Source organism: Coregonus clupeaformis, chromosome 35 (assembly GCF_020615455.1).
Source record: "Coregonus clupeaformis isolate EN_2021a chromosome 35, ASM2061545v1, whole genome shotgun sequence".
In the NCBI taxonomy this organism is placed as follows: Eukaryota; Metazoa; Chordata; class Actinopteri; order Salmoniformes; family Salmonidae; genus Coregonus; species Coregonus clupeaformis.
In genome coordinates, this window is record NC_059226.1 from 7855188 (window position 1) to 7875480 (window position 20293).

At 41.2% G+C, this 20293-nt stretch overlaps 1 protein-coding gene across 2 annotated transcripts in view; it reads right to left on the reverse strand.

The window, feature by feature from the left end:
* Positions 1-1517: 1517 nt before the first annotated feature.
* LOC121551158 (protein ELFN1-like) overlaps positions 1518-20293 on the reverse strand; it is a 96634-nt gene continuing 77858 nt past the window's right edge. For both annotated transcript variants that reach the window (XM_041863708.2, XM_041863709.2), the window contains exon 3: positions 1518-6480. In XM_041863708.2, the coding sequence (XP_041719642.2) occupies positions 3699-6092 (2394 nt within the window). In that variant the 5' untranslated portion in view covers positions 6093-6480 and the 3' untranslated portion in view covers positions 1518-3698. The remainder of the gene's footprint in view (positions 6481-20293) is intronic.

A 20293-nucleotide genomic window follows, 5' to 3' on the forward strand; every position in this document is an offset into this window, starting at 1 on the left:
CTCCCGACCTCTTATCTATTGGACGCTTTCCAGTCAGTTGCAGATGCTGAAATGTAATCTGAGATATAAAGATACACTTTCATAACAAATACCTGTGTTATTTCCCATCATTCCTCACACATTTCAAATATAAGTGCTGTTTTAACCTACAAACAAATCAAATACATATATGTATTAGGTGACCCTTACATGTTGTGAAATTATAGTAATTTTTCAAGAAAAGCAAGAACTGTGTTCCCTGCTTGTTTTTGATGTGTTGAAGACATACTAATAATGACTATTTTTGCTACCCCTCCACTTTTGCTGAAATATTGGCATGACCTCAAAAGGTAAATTAAAATATCACTTTCTAAGCCAAAAACCCTTAAAGGGATAGTTCACCCAAATTAGAAATGACATATTGGTTTCCTTACCCTGTAAGCAGTCTATTGACAAAGTATAACTGCAATCCATGCTTTCAATTTTGTTTTGTAGGTTGGCATTTATTGTCATGAATCTTGCCCTGGAGGCAGCTCTGCAGAGAGGTCACTAGCTGGCACAGCCAGAAAGTCGTAAAATCTGATTTTAAACCTAACCTTAACCCTAACCTTACATTTTGTTTTCAATAATTGTTTTGATATAGACAATTTTGACTTAGCAGTTGCCCCTATAGCGGAAATCGCTCTGTTCTGCCTCCAGGGCAAGATTCATGTCAATAAACATCAACCTGCTTTTGCTTTGGATGCTTTGGAAACATATTGGTTTACTTACCCATTCCATGGTCCTGTGTAGATTGTCAAACAAGCGTGATTGACTCTAAGAGCATTCCTTATAGAAGTAACACAGTATGTGTAGTCAGTATGGGGTTTCAGGTTTTTAAGTTCAATGTTCCCCAGTTGGCACTTTTAAGGTTAAAATATCTGACAACCATTGGGGACAAGACAAATTGATGTTATTTTTTTTTCAAAGGAGAGGCAGTCCTAGAGCTTGATTCAATCCATGCAGCTGAAGATAAGCGCTGTAGTACGATTGAAATGTAAAGGTAATTTCCGATTGAGACGACATGTAGCTTTACCGTGAATGCAGTCTCCGCGAACGCAGGAACGTTAAATGAAATAACATTTCTATCACGCTTCAGCGCAGGTCTTCAGCACTACAGATTGAATCGAACCCTCAACATTTTGTGAACGTAATAAATATATTCAGCTCCCAAGATAAATGCATGCAGTCACTTCTTCATAAGCACTTGCTTTGATATGTTCAGCAGAGCATTGGAAACACAGATGGAAAAGGTTTAGTATTACAGGGCAGCCTACATTTGAATGTTTAGCTATACATGAATAATGGTATAGTTGCTTAAATTCCTGGACTACAGAATATTATGAAAATATTCTAATTTGGTAGAACCACTAAAATATCATAAAAACATGTTAATGATGTGTGTGATACAAAGAAGCAAGTTTACTCATACATTCAGGATTCCATACATTCAGGATTCATACCATGATTCAGAATTCAAAAGCAACAAAATAACATAATGAAGATACTGATGGGTGCACCCTTTATTTCACAGTACTTTGTCTGAAAGCAGATAACATAGTATTAAGAAATAAAATAAAAACACTTTATTGTGCTCTTGTTTGTTTCTGGTGTACTTAAACAACAGCTGTTCACTGTTTTTTCCACCGGTTTCCCAACAATTCTAACTTTTATGAGACACAGAAGTGCTACAATATGCAGTATAAAAACATGTAGCTTACTTGCTAATTTATCTATAAATCTGACAGCTCTTGGAATCTATTGAAATGCATTTAGAAAAATTACAACAAAAAAAGACTTGTCAACAATATCAACACTGAAAGAAAAATAATGAAAATTACAGTCACACACATATCCCAGAAGTTTAAGGCGGTTGAAATAAGAACTCAGACAGCCAAGTTACCTCTTGTATCCACTCAACAAAAGTGTATAGATAATATACAAATCCAGCGGCAGATGTTTCATTCAGGCATTCATGGGACATTTTTTAATAGTGAACCCAGGCATGTTGATATACCTCTGATAGGTGGCTTCTTAATTTACAAAAGTTTCATAACAGCCACACAGTATAGGAAAATATCCTTCAACAAGAGCCTTCAGTGAAACCAATGACTTTGCTGTTTTTGACTTTGTTGGCTGAGAATTGTAGACAAATATTAAATATGATAAGTTATGGGAAATATATTCATTGATAAACTAAGTAGAGACAAAGGAAACTGGAGATTATGGTTGTAAATAGCAAATAATAAAAATCTCTCTGAAATAAAATTAAAAAGCTGCCATATACAGATTTCATCATCTATGTTGTACATTCATCCATCGGGCTATAGGACAGATATTCCAGTAGAGAATGTGAACTGCATTCTCAGTATTCTGCCTAAACAACAGGTGAGAAACTACGGTTGCCTTCTGTGGAAAATATTGGTAATATAAAGGTGAACGGTCAATTACACTTTTAACAAAAGTAACTCTTAAAATGTTTTGGCTCTTTGAAACACAGTAGAACAAATTCAAATGAAATGCATATGGAACCTGATTTACCACGTTAACACACATCTTAGACCAGTGTTTCCCAACACCCCTGTACATATTTTTGTTGTAACCCCGGACAACCACACCTGATTCTACTTATCAGCTAATCATCAAGCCCTTGACAAGTTGAATCAGGGGGTTTTGTGCGGGGCTACAACTAAAATGTGTGCTGTTGGGGGTACTTGAGGACCGGAGTTGGGAAACACTTTCTTAGACCATGCAGAAAGAAAATGTTGTAAACATTCAGCTTTTTCGACTTTGGTTCTAAAGATATAACTAATGGCTCACAATGCCTATGCCTAAGACAGACCATCAGCATCAGAATAATACAATGAAGTGTCTTATGTGGAATATTACATGTAGAAAATTCCAGCCTTTTAATATTGTGCAGTTTGTTTAGTGGCCTCTAAAAATGTATTATGTGATAGTGCTGTAAATAGGGGAAGGAAAAGTTAAGAGGTCTGGGTAAGATAATACCAATTATCTGACCAGTGTAATGTTTAGCAGTTAGGACATGGCAATCATTAGTGAACAAATAAAGTAGCTGTCTTTGAAATTCATGGGCTAAACCTGATTCAAACACATTATATAATTTTTTTTCTTCTGTTCTTAACAGCAAACATTGCAGATATAGAAACTGTATCAGTACATAGTTCCGTTGTAGAATGAAATATATGTGGGGAGAAAAATTGTTCTTTTCGTATGATTGTTCAGTAGTTCTTCAAGAAAAATATTGAGGTTTCAGTAGACATGTTTTTCAATGTTTGTTACAGTATTTTCTCAAAGTACACAACAGCAAATCCACTGTCACAGGACTTGGCCATGCGATACCCAAATACCTATAATCCATTGCAACATATAATATGTATATTCTTAATTTGCAATATGTTTTCTTCTTGAAACGTTAGATTACAGTTTATTCCCATAAATTCCATACATAATGTGACAAATGTAAGATGGTAATTTCCAAGATGGTCATTTCCAAGGTTATTTTCCTATTTTACTCACAGTCAAAATATGTTGCTATATATAAGTTTAAGTAGTTGATCGCAATATGGAAGTATCCATCCAATCAATAGTGAGTTTCACATATAAGGTTTCAGTGTCATTTCTGAAAGTTGTGGTCCAGTAAAAAACACTTGGAGAGATTAAGATTTCTGTTGAGCAGATACACCTTTCCAGTAGTCTAAAATGTCATGCAGGTCCTCATCCTTGGCAAACTGCACTTTTTTACGTAGCGCATGCCCTGCAGCCATGTACTCATCCTCGTCTTTGTGCCGTTTGCCGCGGAGTTTGAAGCGCTCCCAGAAAGTGTGATGTGGTTTGCAGTAGTACTCAGGACTGGAGGAGTAGCTGAGGTTATGGTACTGAGGTGAGAGCGGAGAGTACGCCATGTCTCTGGGGCGGGGCCGAGTTAGGGGCTCCAGGATGGAGGGCTTGTGGCTTCCGGGCCCTTCCAGCTCCTCGATCTGCAGCTGGTGGCTGTCGGGATAGGAGTGCCGGTGCTCATTGTACTGCCTGATCTTCTCCGCCTCTGCCCTAAGAATGGCAGCGGCTGGTGTTACAGTGAGGATAGTCTCACCCGTTGGCGAGGTCTTCTCTATGTACTTGGACTCCGAGCGGTAAGGCCTTGGGCTCCGCATGGGACCTCCAGTGGCGGTGCTGGGCCGCTTTGGCGGGACATCCGAGGTGTGGTGCCTCTGTAACGAGTGGTGGTAGCTGTCCTTATACACTGGGGACAGGAAGCCAGACTTGCTCTGCGGCTGCTCTGATATTAGAACCAGCTGGGGCTCCTGGGTGGACACAGCTCCTGATTTCACCCCTTGAAACGATGTGGATTCTGACTTCAGAGCATCAATACAGTTGTTAATGATCTGATTGACCTTATCCACCTCTTTTGCAATGGTTGAAATCTCAGCCACTGACCCTTGGCTGTTCCCAGGCATGGACATCTCACACTCTCTGCGTTCATGGTGGTCCCCGGTTCCTCGCACCTCTATGTAACTTCCCTTGGCCATTTTAGGCGTGTCATCTCTTATCTCCTGCAGTTTGTACTGCTCCATTTCACTACCAGATGGTAGGTATGGCATGCGGGACATAGTCTCCCCAGTCATCATTTGCTTCTGTGACATCCTGGAAATGGTTCCCCCTTCGAGCTCTTGTCCGTACTTTAATTCAATTATACTTTTCTTTAGGCTGCCTGCCTTTTTGTGCTTTTCATCTTGCTGACGTTTTTTACGCAAGCAATAGTAGACCACTCCTAGGACAATCACCATACTAAAGAGACAACCTAGGATGGTCATAATGTAGTGGGTAGCTGTTGCATGGTTTTGTGAACGCTCGTTCCCATTCCAGGGTCCTGTGGAGACTGCCAGACAAGTATGATTGAATCTAAGATTATTCTTTATAGAAGCGACACAGTATGTGTATTCAGTATGGGGTTTCAGGTTTTTAAGTTCAATGTCCTCATTCTGAATTTTGAGGTTTTGAATATCAGTGAAAAAGCTGTTATTGTAGAGAACCAGGCTGTACATCTTCTTGAAGGGATGGGGGATCTGAACAGTGATGGTGGCGCTTGTTTTAGAGACTTGCTTCAGCTTCATACTGGGTTTTACATCCACATGAATCACTGTTGGGTTGATACTCATACTCTCATCTGGCTCAGTTCCGGAGGGACAGTCCTCCAGCCCACAGGGAGTGTAGTCTGGTGGAAGGGTGGTGGTCTCAGGAGGCACAGGTATGTACGGCGTCACATAGTCGTCTGTACACACAGTGGAGAGCATATGGAGGGCATTCCGAAAAGTCGGGTTGTTAGGGTTCTGGCTGAGTAGACTGTAGCCAGAGACACCTGATGGGGAGTCACAGACCATCCGTTCATTTGTCCTGTTGGGGAATGTAGAGAGCCACTTCACAAAACCAAGTAGTTCACAGGAGCAGTTGAAAGGGTTTGTGTAGAGCTCACAGGTGGTCAGTTTAGTCAGGCTGGTAAACGTGGTCCCATCTAGCTGCTGGATACGGTTCATGGAGAGGTCGATGTTTTCGAGGCTATAGCACTCCAAAAAGGCATTGGGTGTCACAGTCTCAATCAGGTTGGCCTGAAGGTAGAGGTACTGCAGCTTGCCCAAACCCCTGAGGATGCCCTCAGTCAGGTTACGGAGTTTGTTGAAGCCTAACTGAAGGACCTGTAAGTTGAACTGGGCAGAAAAGGCCCCGTCGTCTATGTAGTTGATCTCATTCTTGGTCAGGTTTAGGTACGTCAGGTTGGCGAAGCGGCTGAGGGCAGAGAAATGGATACTTTTGATCTTGTTTTCATTGAGCCGAAGGTCCACGATGGTGCTATTGATATGCGTGGGGATGGCCTCGTATGGAGGCTGGTTTTGGCTGCAGATGGCCAGCCACACAAAGCCCTTCTCGCCTTCGATGAGCCAGCAGTCCCCATTGACTTTGCCTGTACAGGTCAAATACACTATGGCCACAGACCAGAAAAAGGCACTCATTACCATACCTCCACCGCAGGCCATTGGTGCTCCTCTTGATGTCATTGGCAGGGCCAAAAGCTCTAAGATGGGAACACCACTGTGGTTTCTATAGATGCTGAACTGAACTCTTTGTAATCTAGCTGGACTTTCAAGTGTTCTCCTCAGTGAGGACAATCAATAAATTGGCCTTCTGTCCAGTGAAGGATAATTCTGTCCTAATGTTCCAGCCATTTACAAAAAGATGTTAGGCATGTGCATTTATACCAGCATCCATCCAATGACTTTAGCCTGGAGTGACGTTTTAGAGATGGTTCACTGAGATTCAGTATTTCACCACCTCAAATTGGCTTGTGCTTATTTCCCCAGGGCTAACATCGTTGATCGGTCTCATCCTGTTGTTTCTTCCGCTGTCTTTCTTGCTGGGTTGCATTCATGGGCTCAGAGGAACTCCCTGAAGAGAGAAACAGGCACACGTTAGGGGAATAAATAACTGCTTAAATGTGAGGTTTACAATTTGAATATAACCACATTTACACCACTAAATTAAAAAATAGATATATATTTCTTGCCAGAAATATTCAGAATACATGCCATGCTGCACAAATATAATAATATTTATCCTGAACATCTATAGACCATTTGTAGCAGACAAATAACGTGTTACCCAATCTGTATTTATATTCTACATTCTATTAATCTGTCCTGTATACTGAACATATGGATCCAAATAATCAAGACACATTTTTGTTTTGCACATTTATTAAAAATAGCAAATATAATTGTAAAGGCAAAATAGGATTAATGTGTATGCTTCCTCTTTCATGACCATCCAATTATTTTGTACACAATTTCAGAGGTGATGTACGGTCCCTGTGGCATATTGCTATTAAAGGAAACCTTTGGCCAATTACCACTTGACAGGTTGGGGAAAGCAGGGTCTCTATTTTCACACCATTAACCTGGGGACTGTCAAACACAACTGAGTCCAACTAATGTTAAGATGCCGCATTAAATGAATTACTCTGCACCATTATGAAATGTTCCTTTGAAACTGAGTCCTCTCGAGAACCTTATAGAATCTGACAACATAAATAGAACTTAATGACTTTCAATGCTATGGATGTGTCCCCTAAACATCTTACGGAAACTACTGAGGATACAAACCTTGAACCAAAAATAGCAAACTGTTCATTATCAATTTGACCCTGTCAGATTGTTCCCCCGGGAAATTGCAGTGTTCCATTGGGTCTGGTTAAATCATTTGACACAATAAATGTAATCAATTAAAGACACAGCACAGACAGTCCCAACATCCCAATGTTTACGAATAAAGTTGATAGCTGCAGGAGCAAACCTTGGAGCTGGTTGTGTAGCCTATAGATCCTGGTTTTATGGAGATGTATTAATGAATTATTAGTCCTAAACGGCAGGTGACCTCAGCATGGGAGGTGCTGAGAGGAAGGAAAGTCAAATGTTTAAGTATCTGAGTCATTCTCATAATAGTCTTAGGTAATAACTTGCACCACGGACGACCAGCACAGCCGTGGTCATAATCAGCAGCAGTGGCCAGAGATGAACACTGAGACACTTAGTCTTCCTGCAACAATACCTTTGTGTTTGGATTACGAATTGCATACCCTATTTCCATTCAAAGAACTACCTTATAACTTTGACATTCCCACAATACTAAATCATGATGCTTTTTCCATTTCTTAACGAATTTCATTGTGCTGCAAATAAAACATCATGGGATAGGCTACTGCATGTGCCAATTTTCGATATTGATTTATATGTTATGACTGCATGCCATATATAAAAGTATTTGTTCTCCTTTTTGAGAAAAATAACTGAGGCTACAAAATGCCGATGGAGGAATGAAAATGATTTACTGCATGCCGGACATTTCCGACTGAGAGGGGAAACATTTCATCTGCATTCACTAACGTGTAGTCAATACATTTTGCTGACCCAAGGGCTATACTTCATTGTCAGTGGCACCTAGTATTGCTTTTTTATCCAAACTTGAGCCACTTAACTAGCTTTCAAATCAGATTGGACTCTGTCAGTTATTAATTTTTTCCTTGTTAAAATTCAATATGAAGGCAAATATAGCCAGAGGAGGAACGCTCACCACCAAGGCAGGGGTCTCGGCTCAGAGCGATGAATGACATTTTCTCTTCTCCGGTCCACTTAAAGCAGCCCAGACATCTCAGAGGGAGATATTTGTTTAGACCTCGTTGAGATGTGTAGCCTACTGTACACAACAATACCCAGTACCTCATGCTTACTGCTGTCACACTTGAATATTTATAAGAACAATGAGAATTAAGAAGCCATCCTACCTCTACCCTGCAAAGACAGAGTGTCTGTATATTAATAATTTAACAAAGTCAATAAGAGATGTTTCAATTATGAAAATTCTGTTTATGAGGAGCAGTCATTTATTTTTCATATTTTACAAATGCTCTTAAGACCTGGAAGGAGTCCTACTGTAGATAACGTTTTTTTATAAAGAAAGCAAATCAAATTTTAATCCAATCTAATCCAATATATTAGAAATGCATGTCACTGTTCAAGTAACTGTTAAGTAACATCAAATATTCAACTCTTCTAGATCCTATGACTTTGTTACTACAGCCATTAATTAATTGCGAATGGTGTGGGAGTGACTGACCATGAAAGTGGGCTGCAAACTCAAGTGATGGATAGGTTAATCATAGAGGACAGCAGTTGAATACTTTAAACCCAGAGGTATGTGCCCTCACCGCTAGCCTCTCTTAGCCCTCTGATGCAACTGCTGACATAGGCCCGGAAGTGGATGTGTTGCCTTGTGGGAGACCACAGGGGGTGAGAAGAAAGGTGTCCCTAGGTGGTAGAGGACATGGGCCTTTACATAAAGGGGGCAATCATGTTGCTACAACAGGATAATTGTGACAGTTTATGGCAGAGGGAATATACCTCCAGCAGTCTGTTGACCTTTTGTATGGTCTGCCCAACACGCTCCAATTAGGCCTAAACAAATGTTGTGTTGCCATCTAGCATTGCTATCATAAATGAGGAAGTGAGCATACGCTTTCAGGAAGTCAAAATAACCAACTGCCATACCATGATCTCTAGGGCACAATACTGTACTGTTCATATTCAGAAACAAAACTGCCCACATTCCACGAACTAAAGGACAATATGACTAGAATTTTCATTGTTTAGTATCCTCTTACTACACAGTGTACACGATGCTGGCTTGATTGGATTGGGAGTCACTGATAATAGAGGAAGTATGTCCATTGTTCAACATAAACCTATTCAGGACTACACTGGTCAGCGTGTTTGCACATAAGTGCTGATTGGGACAGAAACAGGGTTGTTGAGGCTAAGATTCATCACTATGCATTACTGATACAGTCATCAGTCAGTGGAAATGTTACAATGATTTCATTTTTCAAATATGCTCTACCTCAAAAATATCATTTGTTATATCTGTGCAATGATTAATTATACTTGTAGCACCTTTCATTCAAATCACTGCTGTAACTGAGTCAAGCTACTTCTACAACTAATATGTATTTTCCATTTTAATTTAGATATTTAAACCTAACTAAAACAAAAGAGTGGAGCCTTTCGTAACGCTGTCTTGTATGGGGGAAAAGCACACTGGGGCTATGGATGAGTTCTGACAGTAAATATGTACCACCGGATCGGAGGGAGCAGTGCTAAAGTAACCTACTGAGGCACTGTTTGTTTTGCTTGGATTTGTATGAGCCCTGAGGGAGATATTACACACAAATCTAAAGCCCAGCTTTATCTACTCGTGCCTGGGTTATGTGTGAATCGGAAACCCGATACATTTGAATACTAAATTAGGAAGGACCCTGTAATACAGTACAATAGCACACTGGGTTGTCTCCCCTTCTCATATTTATGCACCCTCACCATTCCCATACACAGTCTGTCCCCATACATACCAAAGATCCTCCATTTTGGGTATGCCTTTTGTGGGGGACGTTGAGCACTGTTACAAAAATGTACTTATTTTCCATTGAGCTTGGGTGGATGTTTGGGTCTGACAGGCTTCTATAAGGCTGGGGCCGTGCCGGCCCCCTCACATCACTGAGTTCCACTGCTGTGTGACATGGTCACCAGAGGAGGCTGGTAGGAGGAGCTATAGGAGGATGGGCTCATTGTGAAGACTGAAATGGAATTAATGTAACAGTATCAAACACATTAAACATATGGAAACCGTTCCATTGATTCAATTCCAGGCATTACAATGAGCCCGTCCTCTATAGCTCCTCCCACCAGCCTCCTCTGATGGTCACACTTTATGTGGAGCACTCTTTTAATGTCTGTCCCTTGAAACTAGAGGGTTTTGCTCGCACTGAAGAGGACTGTGCCTGTTGGCTGAAAAACGCATGTGGCCCAGATTTTTTAATCAAAAGCACATTAAGACTGCCTTTTTTGAGTACATGGATGTCATCTGTCCAAAGTATTTAAGGGTACATTTTGTTTAGCATACCTATTTCCCACTATATCATGGGCATGGTAAAGTGGGTGGAGTCACTCTGTCACCTGCTAGCCTAGACATAGAACAGGGAAATACATTCTGCACCTCCATGCACTGTGTGGAAGGCTCTGCAAGGAAATGCCAAAGGCTACCACTACAAAACCACCTCTTTAACAACAAAAGTGCATTTACCAAGGGGCATTCAAATATAATCACTATTTAAACCCTCTGAAAGAAAGAAGGTTCCCGTTTGGAAACCCAAACCAAATGTTCCATGAAATGAATATGAAAAGTACAGCTCTGGGAAATATCTGGCATGGCGAAACTTTTAAAGAGAAAATTGTCTCCTATCATTGTCCCCTCATTCTCTGACCTTTACTGTAAATACCGGCTGGCAGTGTCTGAGAGGCGGTCTGACCCGACCTCAGCTCTCTCTCAGCATGGTGTTGTTGCAGGATCCCTTTAGGTGTTAAATGGAAGTTGAAGTTAAACCTGAAAAGACTTTCTCTCATTAATAATGCATAGAGGGGTTTGTTTGTTCGCTGTGACTCACTCCAATAGGCTCCGCATCAATTCCACCACCGCTACTGCGGTCCACAGCATAAATTACAACCCTGCTAGTTCGCCTTGTTACAGTAACCCGCTGTTGCATATGTATGTTAGCAGTGATTTAGCTACCCTTTGCATAAACAAACCTCTGATCATACATTCAGGTTTAGTGTCTTCGAGTGCTTTAATGCCGCCCCGGTTTCTATATGCTTAAGCAACAAATCCTACAGTGCTAACTAATAAAAATACATTGGAGACGGTGGGAAAAAGAACAATCAATGGTGAAATCCAAATATATGTATGCATTAGTTTCACCTAAAGCGTGGCACATACTGCAAATGAGCTTAAGGCAGTTAGGGCAGCATGTTCATCCTCATATGAGCCTATAGGTCTATTTGCAGCCCTGGACTCTGCTCACTTTCCCTAATGGCAGCAATCTCTATGGTCCAGTGGTAGTGTAGCCCTGGACTAGTAGGCCAGAACACCCAGGGCATCAGCACCAAGCTCCTCTCCCAGTGGACACGCAGGCAGCCCAGGCAAACATTCCCCAGTCTACTTGCTCCCATTGGGGCCCTGCTGCATGCAGGGTAATGATGGATTTTCTTGTCATCCCCTATGAACAACTAATGACGCCCTGCTCTTGAAGACTGATTCAATGGCTGTACATTAAGTTGTTGTAAATTCCCACTGTTTTGCTTGCTCAGGGCACTTTCATACACTTAGATAGCTACACTTTTTGCATTGAATATATTATTGGTGGATTTTGTTTGAGAGACCTACTGTATTCTCCATAAGCAGTCAACGTTGAGGAAAGATACATCTTTCAATTGATGTTTAACTCAGAGTGTAGATGCTATTTGATCTTTGATTTGAGTAGTTTCCTTCAAAGTGCCTACAATTAACATATTGGGGCAATACATAGAGCCAATGTTTACCATATGACAACTGACATAACACAGCGTAACTGTGAGGCCAAATAGTATTACTGTTTGATAGAAGCAGGCAGACGAGGGTGCTTTGGAAGCTGAGAGCTCATGTTACCTTGAAGGGAACTCTTTCAGTGCTCTGAATTCAAGTCTGTGATTGCGAGACAGGCTTCTGCTCTCATATGCGGAGCCTCAGGGGTTCTCTCCTCCGCAACAGAGAGCCAGGGCTTCAAGGCAAAGACATGACAGAATCTCCCATAAGCCTTGTGGATGAAACAGATACAGTAACTAGTGTAACTGTCTCCCCATGAGGTACACTGTATATAAAGTTGTCATACTGTATCCTCTCTCTCTCTCTCTCTCTCTCTCTCTCTCTCTCTCTCTCTCTCTCTCTCTCTCTCACTGTCTCTCTCTCTCTCTCTCTCTCTCTCCTCTCTCTCTCACTTCTCTCCTCTCCCTCTCCCTCTCCCTCTCCCTCTCCCTCTCCCTCTCCCTCTCCCTCTCCCTCTCCCTCTCTCTCTCTCTCTCTCTCTCTCTCTCTCTCTCTCTCTCTCTCGGAGGAAAACGCACATTTGCAAATCCTATTAGACAGTCTGTATTGGTCAGAAGGACACGGCAAGACTGGATTCTCAGTTTAATCTGTTCATATCTGTCCTGTTATATATAGTCATGTTATCTCACTCCCATATCTATGTGTCCCCCCCCGTCTCTGCTGTTCGTCTTTATATCTTGTCCCAACTGACGGTGAAGGTGCCTCAGTCCCCTGAGACCGCCCTCATCCCTCCCAATGACTGCCCTTTATTTGATTTCATTGAAAATGCATGCACTTCTTGCTGGGAAATAATGAAAAAGGTAAAGTTGGGAGAATCAATTGAGCTGAAATGGAACTGCTTCTCTTGGGGAAGGAAAACATTGTGCTCACTGATGTACTGAATTGCTTTGGAGAGAAAGGGAGGAGGTGGATGCATGCTTCAAGTCATGCATTAATTACTAAAAGGAATATTGCCTGGAATTGAATGGAATGTTCTCTCTAGCCCGGAATCCTGTTTGTTTGGAGATGTGCTTGCTTCCTTTGTGACATCGATGGCGTACTTTGTGGACATGCCAGGCCTCTTCAGAAAAAGGGCCTCGTACAGGAGCACGGACAGCTGCAAGGCACTGCACACTAATTTGTTTTTATCTAACTTTACTTCCCTGATAAGTGAGAGGTATTGTGCTGCAGCTCTGTGCGTTGAATTGTTTTTCAGACAAAGCCCTTTTATTTCCCCATGACAATTGGAATCGCCTCATATAAATTCAGGCAGGAAAAGCTTTCACAATGGTATTTATCTCAATGGAGGCGAATGAATGTCACCACAGTGATCAAAAACGTGACAAAAACAGATAAAGGAAATACGTAATGATAAAGTACTGTATGTGGAGATGCACACAATTTACAGCTTTGTGCTCTCAACGTGCTCATCAGACATTCTTTGAGACCACTTGAAATACTCATGACCTTCTACAGCAGAGGCAGAAAAGGAGGTGTAGCAAGAACTATACCAGTTTCCTTAATGTTTTGCTAGATTGCTTTTCAGTGTTGTCACATACGGTATATCCTGTGGTGGTGGTGGTGGTGGTGGTTGTGGTGGAATGACACGCTTGCACTATGTATGGAAAGTGCAATACAAACCAGCTAACAACTTCAGCACGATGGACAGCAGCAAGGGAAAGAAAAGGTCAACCAATGCATAAAGACATAGGATCTTAATTTGAGCCAGTTTTTTACAGCAGGAACATAATCCTGCAGCAACAGGAAATGTGGATTATTATGTGGATTATAATTAATCAATATTTTTGTAGGGGTTGATACATTTTTCGTAAGGGAAAATCAAGTCTGAAATTTGCAACAGCTAATGGTGTCACGCCCTGGCTCTGGGGACTCTTAATTGTTGAGCCAGGGTGTGGATTTTCTATGTTTAGTTTTCATTGGTTTTTGTTCTAGATCGTTTAGTTTCTATGTTGGCCAGGGTGGTTCCCAATCAGAGACAGCTGTAGCTCGTTGTCTCTGATTGGGGACCATACTTAGGCAGCCTTGTGGCATGTTAGGTGGTGGGATCTTGTTCCGTAAGGTTTGTGTTGTAACCTAGGACTTCACGTATCGTTCGTTTGTTGTTTTGGTTCGTGTGTGTACTAAATAAAGAATGTACGCTTATCACGCTGCGCCTTGGTCCGTCTCTTCATCAGTCAACGATCGTGACAAATGGGGATCTTAATAAAATACAAAATACCAAATGAGGTGCTGGTAGAAGAAAGTAAGGCTTCGTTTAAACAGGCAGCCCAATTCTGATCTTTTGCCCAATTGTTGGCAAAAGAGCTGATCTGATTGGTCAAAAGACCAATTAGTGGAAAATATCAGAATTGCGCTGCCTGTGTAAACACAGCCTTACACAACTCTTCCCCACAGGGGTAATCCTAAAGAGCACCAGTTCTCCTTTCGTCGGGATGAACTCTGATATATGTAAATGTTGACGATTTGTGCGGCATCTATTTCAAATGCATATCTGCTGAGAGCACTTTTTAAGTTGCTGAAAGGCATTCTGAAAAACAGCTCCACTTGCCCAACCAAATGAGGGTGAAACTCTGTGCACACCCTTTTGCATGTTTGTTTCCATCTCCCCTAGCTAATTACTCTGAATAGCCAATTAGCCACATATATTAGCATTTCATACATCCACCTCTGTCATAAATCTAGCTTAAGTGTAGTGTATTTGGCCATTTTGAAGGTAGAAAATTGGCAAATGTCAAATAGTGAATGATTGGGCTAATTAAGTGCTTGAGGGCCAAGGGATGAGGCCAACTATGTAATTCCAGACCTACAGAATTTGAATTTTACACAAATGTTCTATTCTACAATCATATTCAACTAAAACTTTAAATGACTTACTGCTCTGGCATCTCTTGTAAATTCCCAATACCACACTCAATTGTTCTTCAGTGGATCGAGTCCTTCAACAGGCTGATGACCTAGTATGATTCTCACCTTTCCAGGGAACAAGAAATCTCATTACAAAGCACAAACTCCATTCTGGATGGCACTTTAAAAAAAGATGATAAGCCATGGAGAATGGCTTAGAATTACAGTGTGCACTGATGGAAACGGTAGCCTTAATGGATAGAGCTTTTAGAGCTAAAGTCAAATCCAAGGTGGAGTTATTGGGAACTGCAGTATGAAAGCGCTTCGGACAGTTTGCTCAGTTGGTACTATGAGCAAAAAAAGAAAATATAATGGTCTGAAACTGTAGATCTAATACGCAAAACCTTCCTTTAACGACATTCATTGATTTGCAACATAAACCAACAAAACAGTAATGGATTTGTCCCAACAATAATTGTGCATTATGCCACAGACTTGTTTTGAGTGAATCTGTAGATAATTAAATTACACTAAGGCCTACTACAGACAGACAAACCAATTGAGGTATTGTCAGAATTGGCTTAACCAACAACAGGAGAACGAATCCAATGAGAAAACAATTAGGTTGTAGACAGCCTGTATTTGTCATAAGAACAGGGAGAACACAACACTTACAGTTTAATTTCATTACGTTCATGTAAGAGTAAGATACAACTTGGGATAATACCTGCAGGTTTTAATGCAATTTTCCAGACCATCAACTCAGCACTCACTTCTCTGGCCTTTGAGCCTACAAGCTGCCGACGGGCAGGAGGATGTATGCCGACACCTCTCCTGCTGCTGACTCAAGACATGTCGGGCTAAACTGGGATCTACAGTCTCACATGGATAGTTCACCCAAATTACTAAATTACATATTGGTTTCCTTAAGCTGTAAGCAGTCTTTGGACAAGGTTTGGCAGCAACCCATGCTTTGGTTTAGTTTCTCTGGCACTGTTTCCAAATGCTAACGTTTTAGCATTTGTGGCACAAATCACATTCAAGTCATGGTACTGTTATTAGCATTTTTCGCACATCGTATTCAAATAATCTATGTGACTTTGTTAAGCTTCACAATCAATTTCGATACTTTCGGATGGATTTGGACATGATGCGCAAAAAATGCTAATATCGGTACCATGACTTGAATGGGATTTGTGCCACAAATGCTGGAAACTGTACCAGGGAAATAAAACCAAAGCATGGATTGCTGTCATACATTTTTACATTTACATTTTAGTCATTTAGCAGACGCTCTTATCCAGAGCAACTTACAGTTAGTGAGTGCATACATTTTCATACCTTGTCCATAGACTGCTTACAGGGTAAGGAAACCAATGTGTCATTTTGTATTTTAAGTGAACTATCCCTTTAAGTGTGATGTTAGATTGTACGATAGACGGAGCACATATTGTACAATAGACGGAGCACATTTGCCTGCTGCACCGTCCTGCTGCTGTTGTCAGTACATGCTGTGTCATACTGTATATAGGGCCTGTCTGTGAGGTAAAATCAGTGCATACAGTTCACGTATGCTAACTATGCGTGTACAGGAATAACGCCACTAATTCCCTCTTCTTGTCAATTACTTTGCTCTGCCAATGCAGCTTTCTACCCCACTAATTAACCTTCTGAAGCCGAGTGGAGTTCCTCAATCAAATTATGCTGTGGGAGAACCCGGTTTCTGAGTGACAGCTAACCCTGCCTCAGCACTCTCATTAAGAGGATATGAGCAGCATGATTCACTGACTCCTCCTTTTTCTCCACTCACGTCTATCAAATTATACATGAACATTTTTATCCGTTCAGGAACCTGTGAGGTTACATGGCGTGTTTAGGGACAGAACACTGACACTGTGTGATATCCAGTTTGGCCAAAAACAAATGTCAGCGTGGCCAAAAACAGAGTGGTGGGAGACAGAGAACACCTGGGGGTCTGAGCTTAAAGGTCATGAACAGTCAAAATCATGTTTTTCATGAAATTGGATGATATTTTAAGGAAACCAGATGAAAATATGATGACCAAAGTATGAAAAATGACTGTTGCTTCTACATTGATAAAGGTTGATCATAAAGTTACTGGTCCCCTCCCCCATGTCAAACACTTGGATTCATTATTCATTAGTAGGCCGTCATTGTAAATAAGAATTTGTTCTTAACTGACTTGCCTAGTTAAATAAAGGTTAAATAAAATTAAAATGACATTATTAAGGGGACAATGTGACATCACCTTAACTCTCATTTTAATACACCAATGGTAACATGATATTCTCTTACCTAATTTAAGTAACCAACATCGGTGTGTTTTCAGAGGGGCATAGTTTATATAGCTAGATATAAAAATTGGACTAGGGTGTCAGCAAATATAATTAAAAGTTTACCCTATTCATTTATGGCAAAGATACTTCTATGTTTCCCCTTTCATCTGTGTCTGGTGTTAGCTAGTTACTGGCTAGCTAGGTCTTCATGGAACAAAATCGTTCAAAACTCAGACGCAGTTGTCAAGTCAACACATCCGTCAGTGCTGCTGTGAACCTCATCAAAAGAAACATGGCAAATGGCAGATGTATAGAAATATATATATATATATAATTGATGCAATTTCAATGTTGTTTGAGTTGCTTTGTGTATCACCAAATTAGCTTGAGATGATTTTACTGCAACACTGCATCCAAGTTGTTTGACATAGGTGTTTCAAAGAGCTGTCAGTCAAGGTGAGCTCATGAATTTAAGCTCTCCGCCCACTCAGCCTGTCTTTTCAACCTTCCTGGTAGTTAGCCATGACAGAAAAAGTACTTTTCAGAATGACTGTTCAGGACCTTTAACCTAGCGGAGAGATTCACTCTGCTTAAATCCCAACAGCACCTGGATCCACTAGAGCAGAGTACATCGTATGTCTGTGACTCTGTGACTCACCTGACCAAGGACCAAGTACCTACATCAACATGACATTGCAGAATGTGGGGTGAAGCTATTTCACAGCCAACATGTAGGGCTTATTTCAGAGATGTATTTGTTGTGTCCTTGAATCATTCCTCTGCCAGATTCTTACGCACACAGTCTGTAGTCCTTGTGCCAAACATTCTACGTTATCAGCAATCAATAGAGTTACTGTATATAATGTACATACAGTGAGGGAAAAAAGTATTTGATCCCCTGCTGATTTTGTACGTTTGCCCACTGACAAAGACATGATCAGTCTATAATTTTAATGGTAGGTTTATTTGAACAGTGAGAGACCGAATAACAACAAAAAAATCCAGAAAAACGCATGTCAAAAATGTTATAAATTGATTTAAATTTTAATAAGGGAAATAAGTATTTGACCCCTCTGCAAAACATGACTTAGTACTTGGTGGCAAAACCCTTGTTGGCAATCACAGAGGTCAGACATTTCTTGTAGTTGGCCACCAGGTTTGCACACAGATCTTCTCCAAGTCATTAAGGTTTCGAGCCTGACGTTTGTCAACTCGAACCTTCAGCTCCCTCCACAGATTTTTTAAATGGGATTAAGGTCTGGAGACTGGCTAGGCCACTCCAGGACCTTAATGTGCTTCTTCTTGAGCCACACCTTTGTTGCCTTGGCCGTGTGTTTTGGGTCATTGTCATGCTGGAATACCCATCCACGACCCATTTTCAATGCCCTGGCTGAGGGAAGGAGGTTCTCACCCAAGATTTGACGGTGCATGGCCCCGTCCATCGTCCCTTTGATGCGGTGAAGTTGTCCTGTCCCCTTAGCAGAAAAACACCCCCAAAGCATAATGTTTCCACCTCCATGTTTGACGATGGGGATGGTGTTCTTGGGGTCATAGGCAGCATTCCTCCTCCTCCAAACACGGCGATTTGAGTTGATGCCAAAGAGCTCGATTTTGGTCTCATCTGACCACAACACTTTCACCCAGTTCTCCTCTGAATCATTCAGATGTTCATTGGTAAACTTCAGACGGGCCTGTATATGTGCTTTCTTGAGCAGGGGGACCTTGCGGGCGCTGCAGGATTTCAGTCCTTCACGTCGTAGTGTGTTACCAATTGTTTTCTTGGTGACTATGGTCCCAGCTGCCTTGAGATCATTGACAAGATCCTCCCGTGTAGTTCTGGGCTGATTCCTCACCGTTCTCATGATCATTGCAACTCCACAAGGTGAGATCTTGCATGGAGCCCCAGGCCGAGGGAGATTGACAGGTCTTTTGTGTTTCTTCCATTTGTGAATAATCGCACCAACTGTTGTCACCTTCTCACCAAGCTGCTTGGCGATGGTCTTGTAGCCCATTCCAGCCTTGTGTAGGTCTACAATCTTGTCCCTGACATCCTTGGAGAGCTCTTTGGTCTTGGCCATGGTGGAGAGTTTGGAATCTGATTGATTGATTGCTTCTGTGGACAGTTGTCTTTTAAACAGGTAACAAGTTGAGATTAGGAGCACTCCCTTTAAGAGTGTGCTCCTAATCTCAGCTCGTTACCTGTATAAAAGACACCTGGGAGCCAGAAATCTTTCTGATTGAAAGGGGGTCAAATACTTATTTCCCTCATTAAAATGCAAATCAATTGATAACATTTTTGACATGCATTTTTCTGGATTTTTTTGTTGTTATTCTGTCTCTCACTGTTCAAATAAACCTACCATTAAAATTATAGACTGATCATTTCTTTGTCAGTGGGCAAACGTACAAAATCAGCAGGGGATCAAATACTTTTTTCCCTCACTGTATTAAGTAGTGGTATTTTAACTATTGATCTTAATAAATGTAATGTTGGGAGATGTGGAAGGTACTTCGGCAATATATCGTTGATGATTTGTAGACATGTTAAAACAAACAATACATAATGCTCAAGGCAAAAGCACTGTTGGTTCGGGAAAAAATGTAAACTCCCAAATATCAATCTTTTTTTAAATATGAATACACCAACAAATTGCTCTTATATTTTCAAATACTAATCACAATTCCCTGACAGAATATTTCATGCTGCATGTCTGATGATAATGGCTTTGTGTGGTTGTTTACGTTTTATATGTACGCCAATAATGGAACTGCAGTTTGGACTCTTAGGCTAATTGTTACAAGTCACTATTCAGCTTTAAAAGCTCCAGCGATCCAGAGAACTGCATTACACATATCAACCCCCAATGCTCTCCCAGTCTGTGGTGACAAGGAACTATACCAATAATAGACATGGCACATCTGATTCACTCTGACCTTGGCAGCCCTCAGAGGTCACCATCCCTCTCCAATAGATCACCCATAAAGAAACCCAGCCTGCCTGATAATAATGCTATGGCAGCTGTATCATAAACACATATGGTCCTGCAGCCACCACCATGATGTGTGATGCATCTTCATTAAAGTTGCCCTAGGAG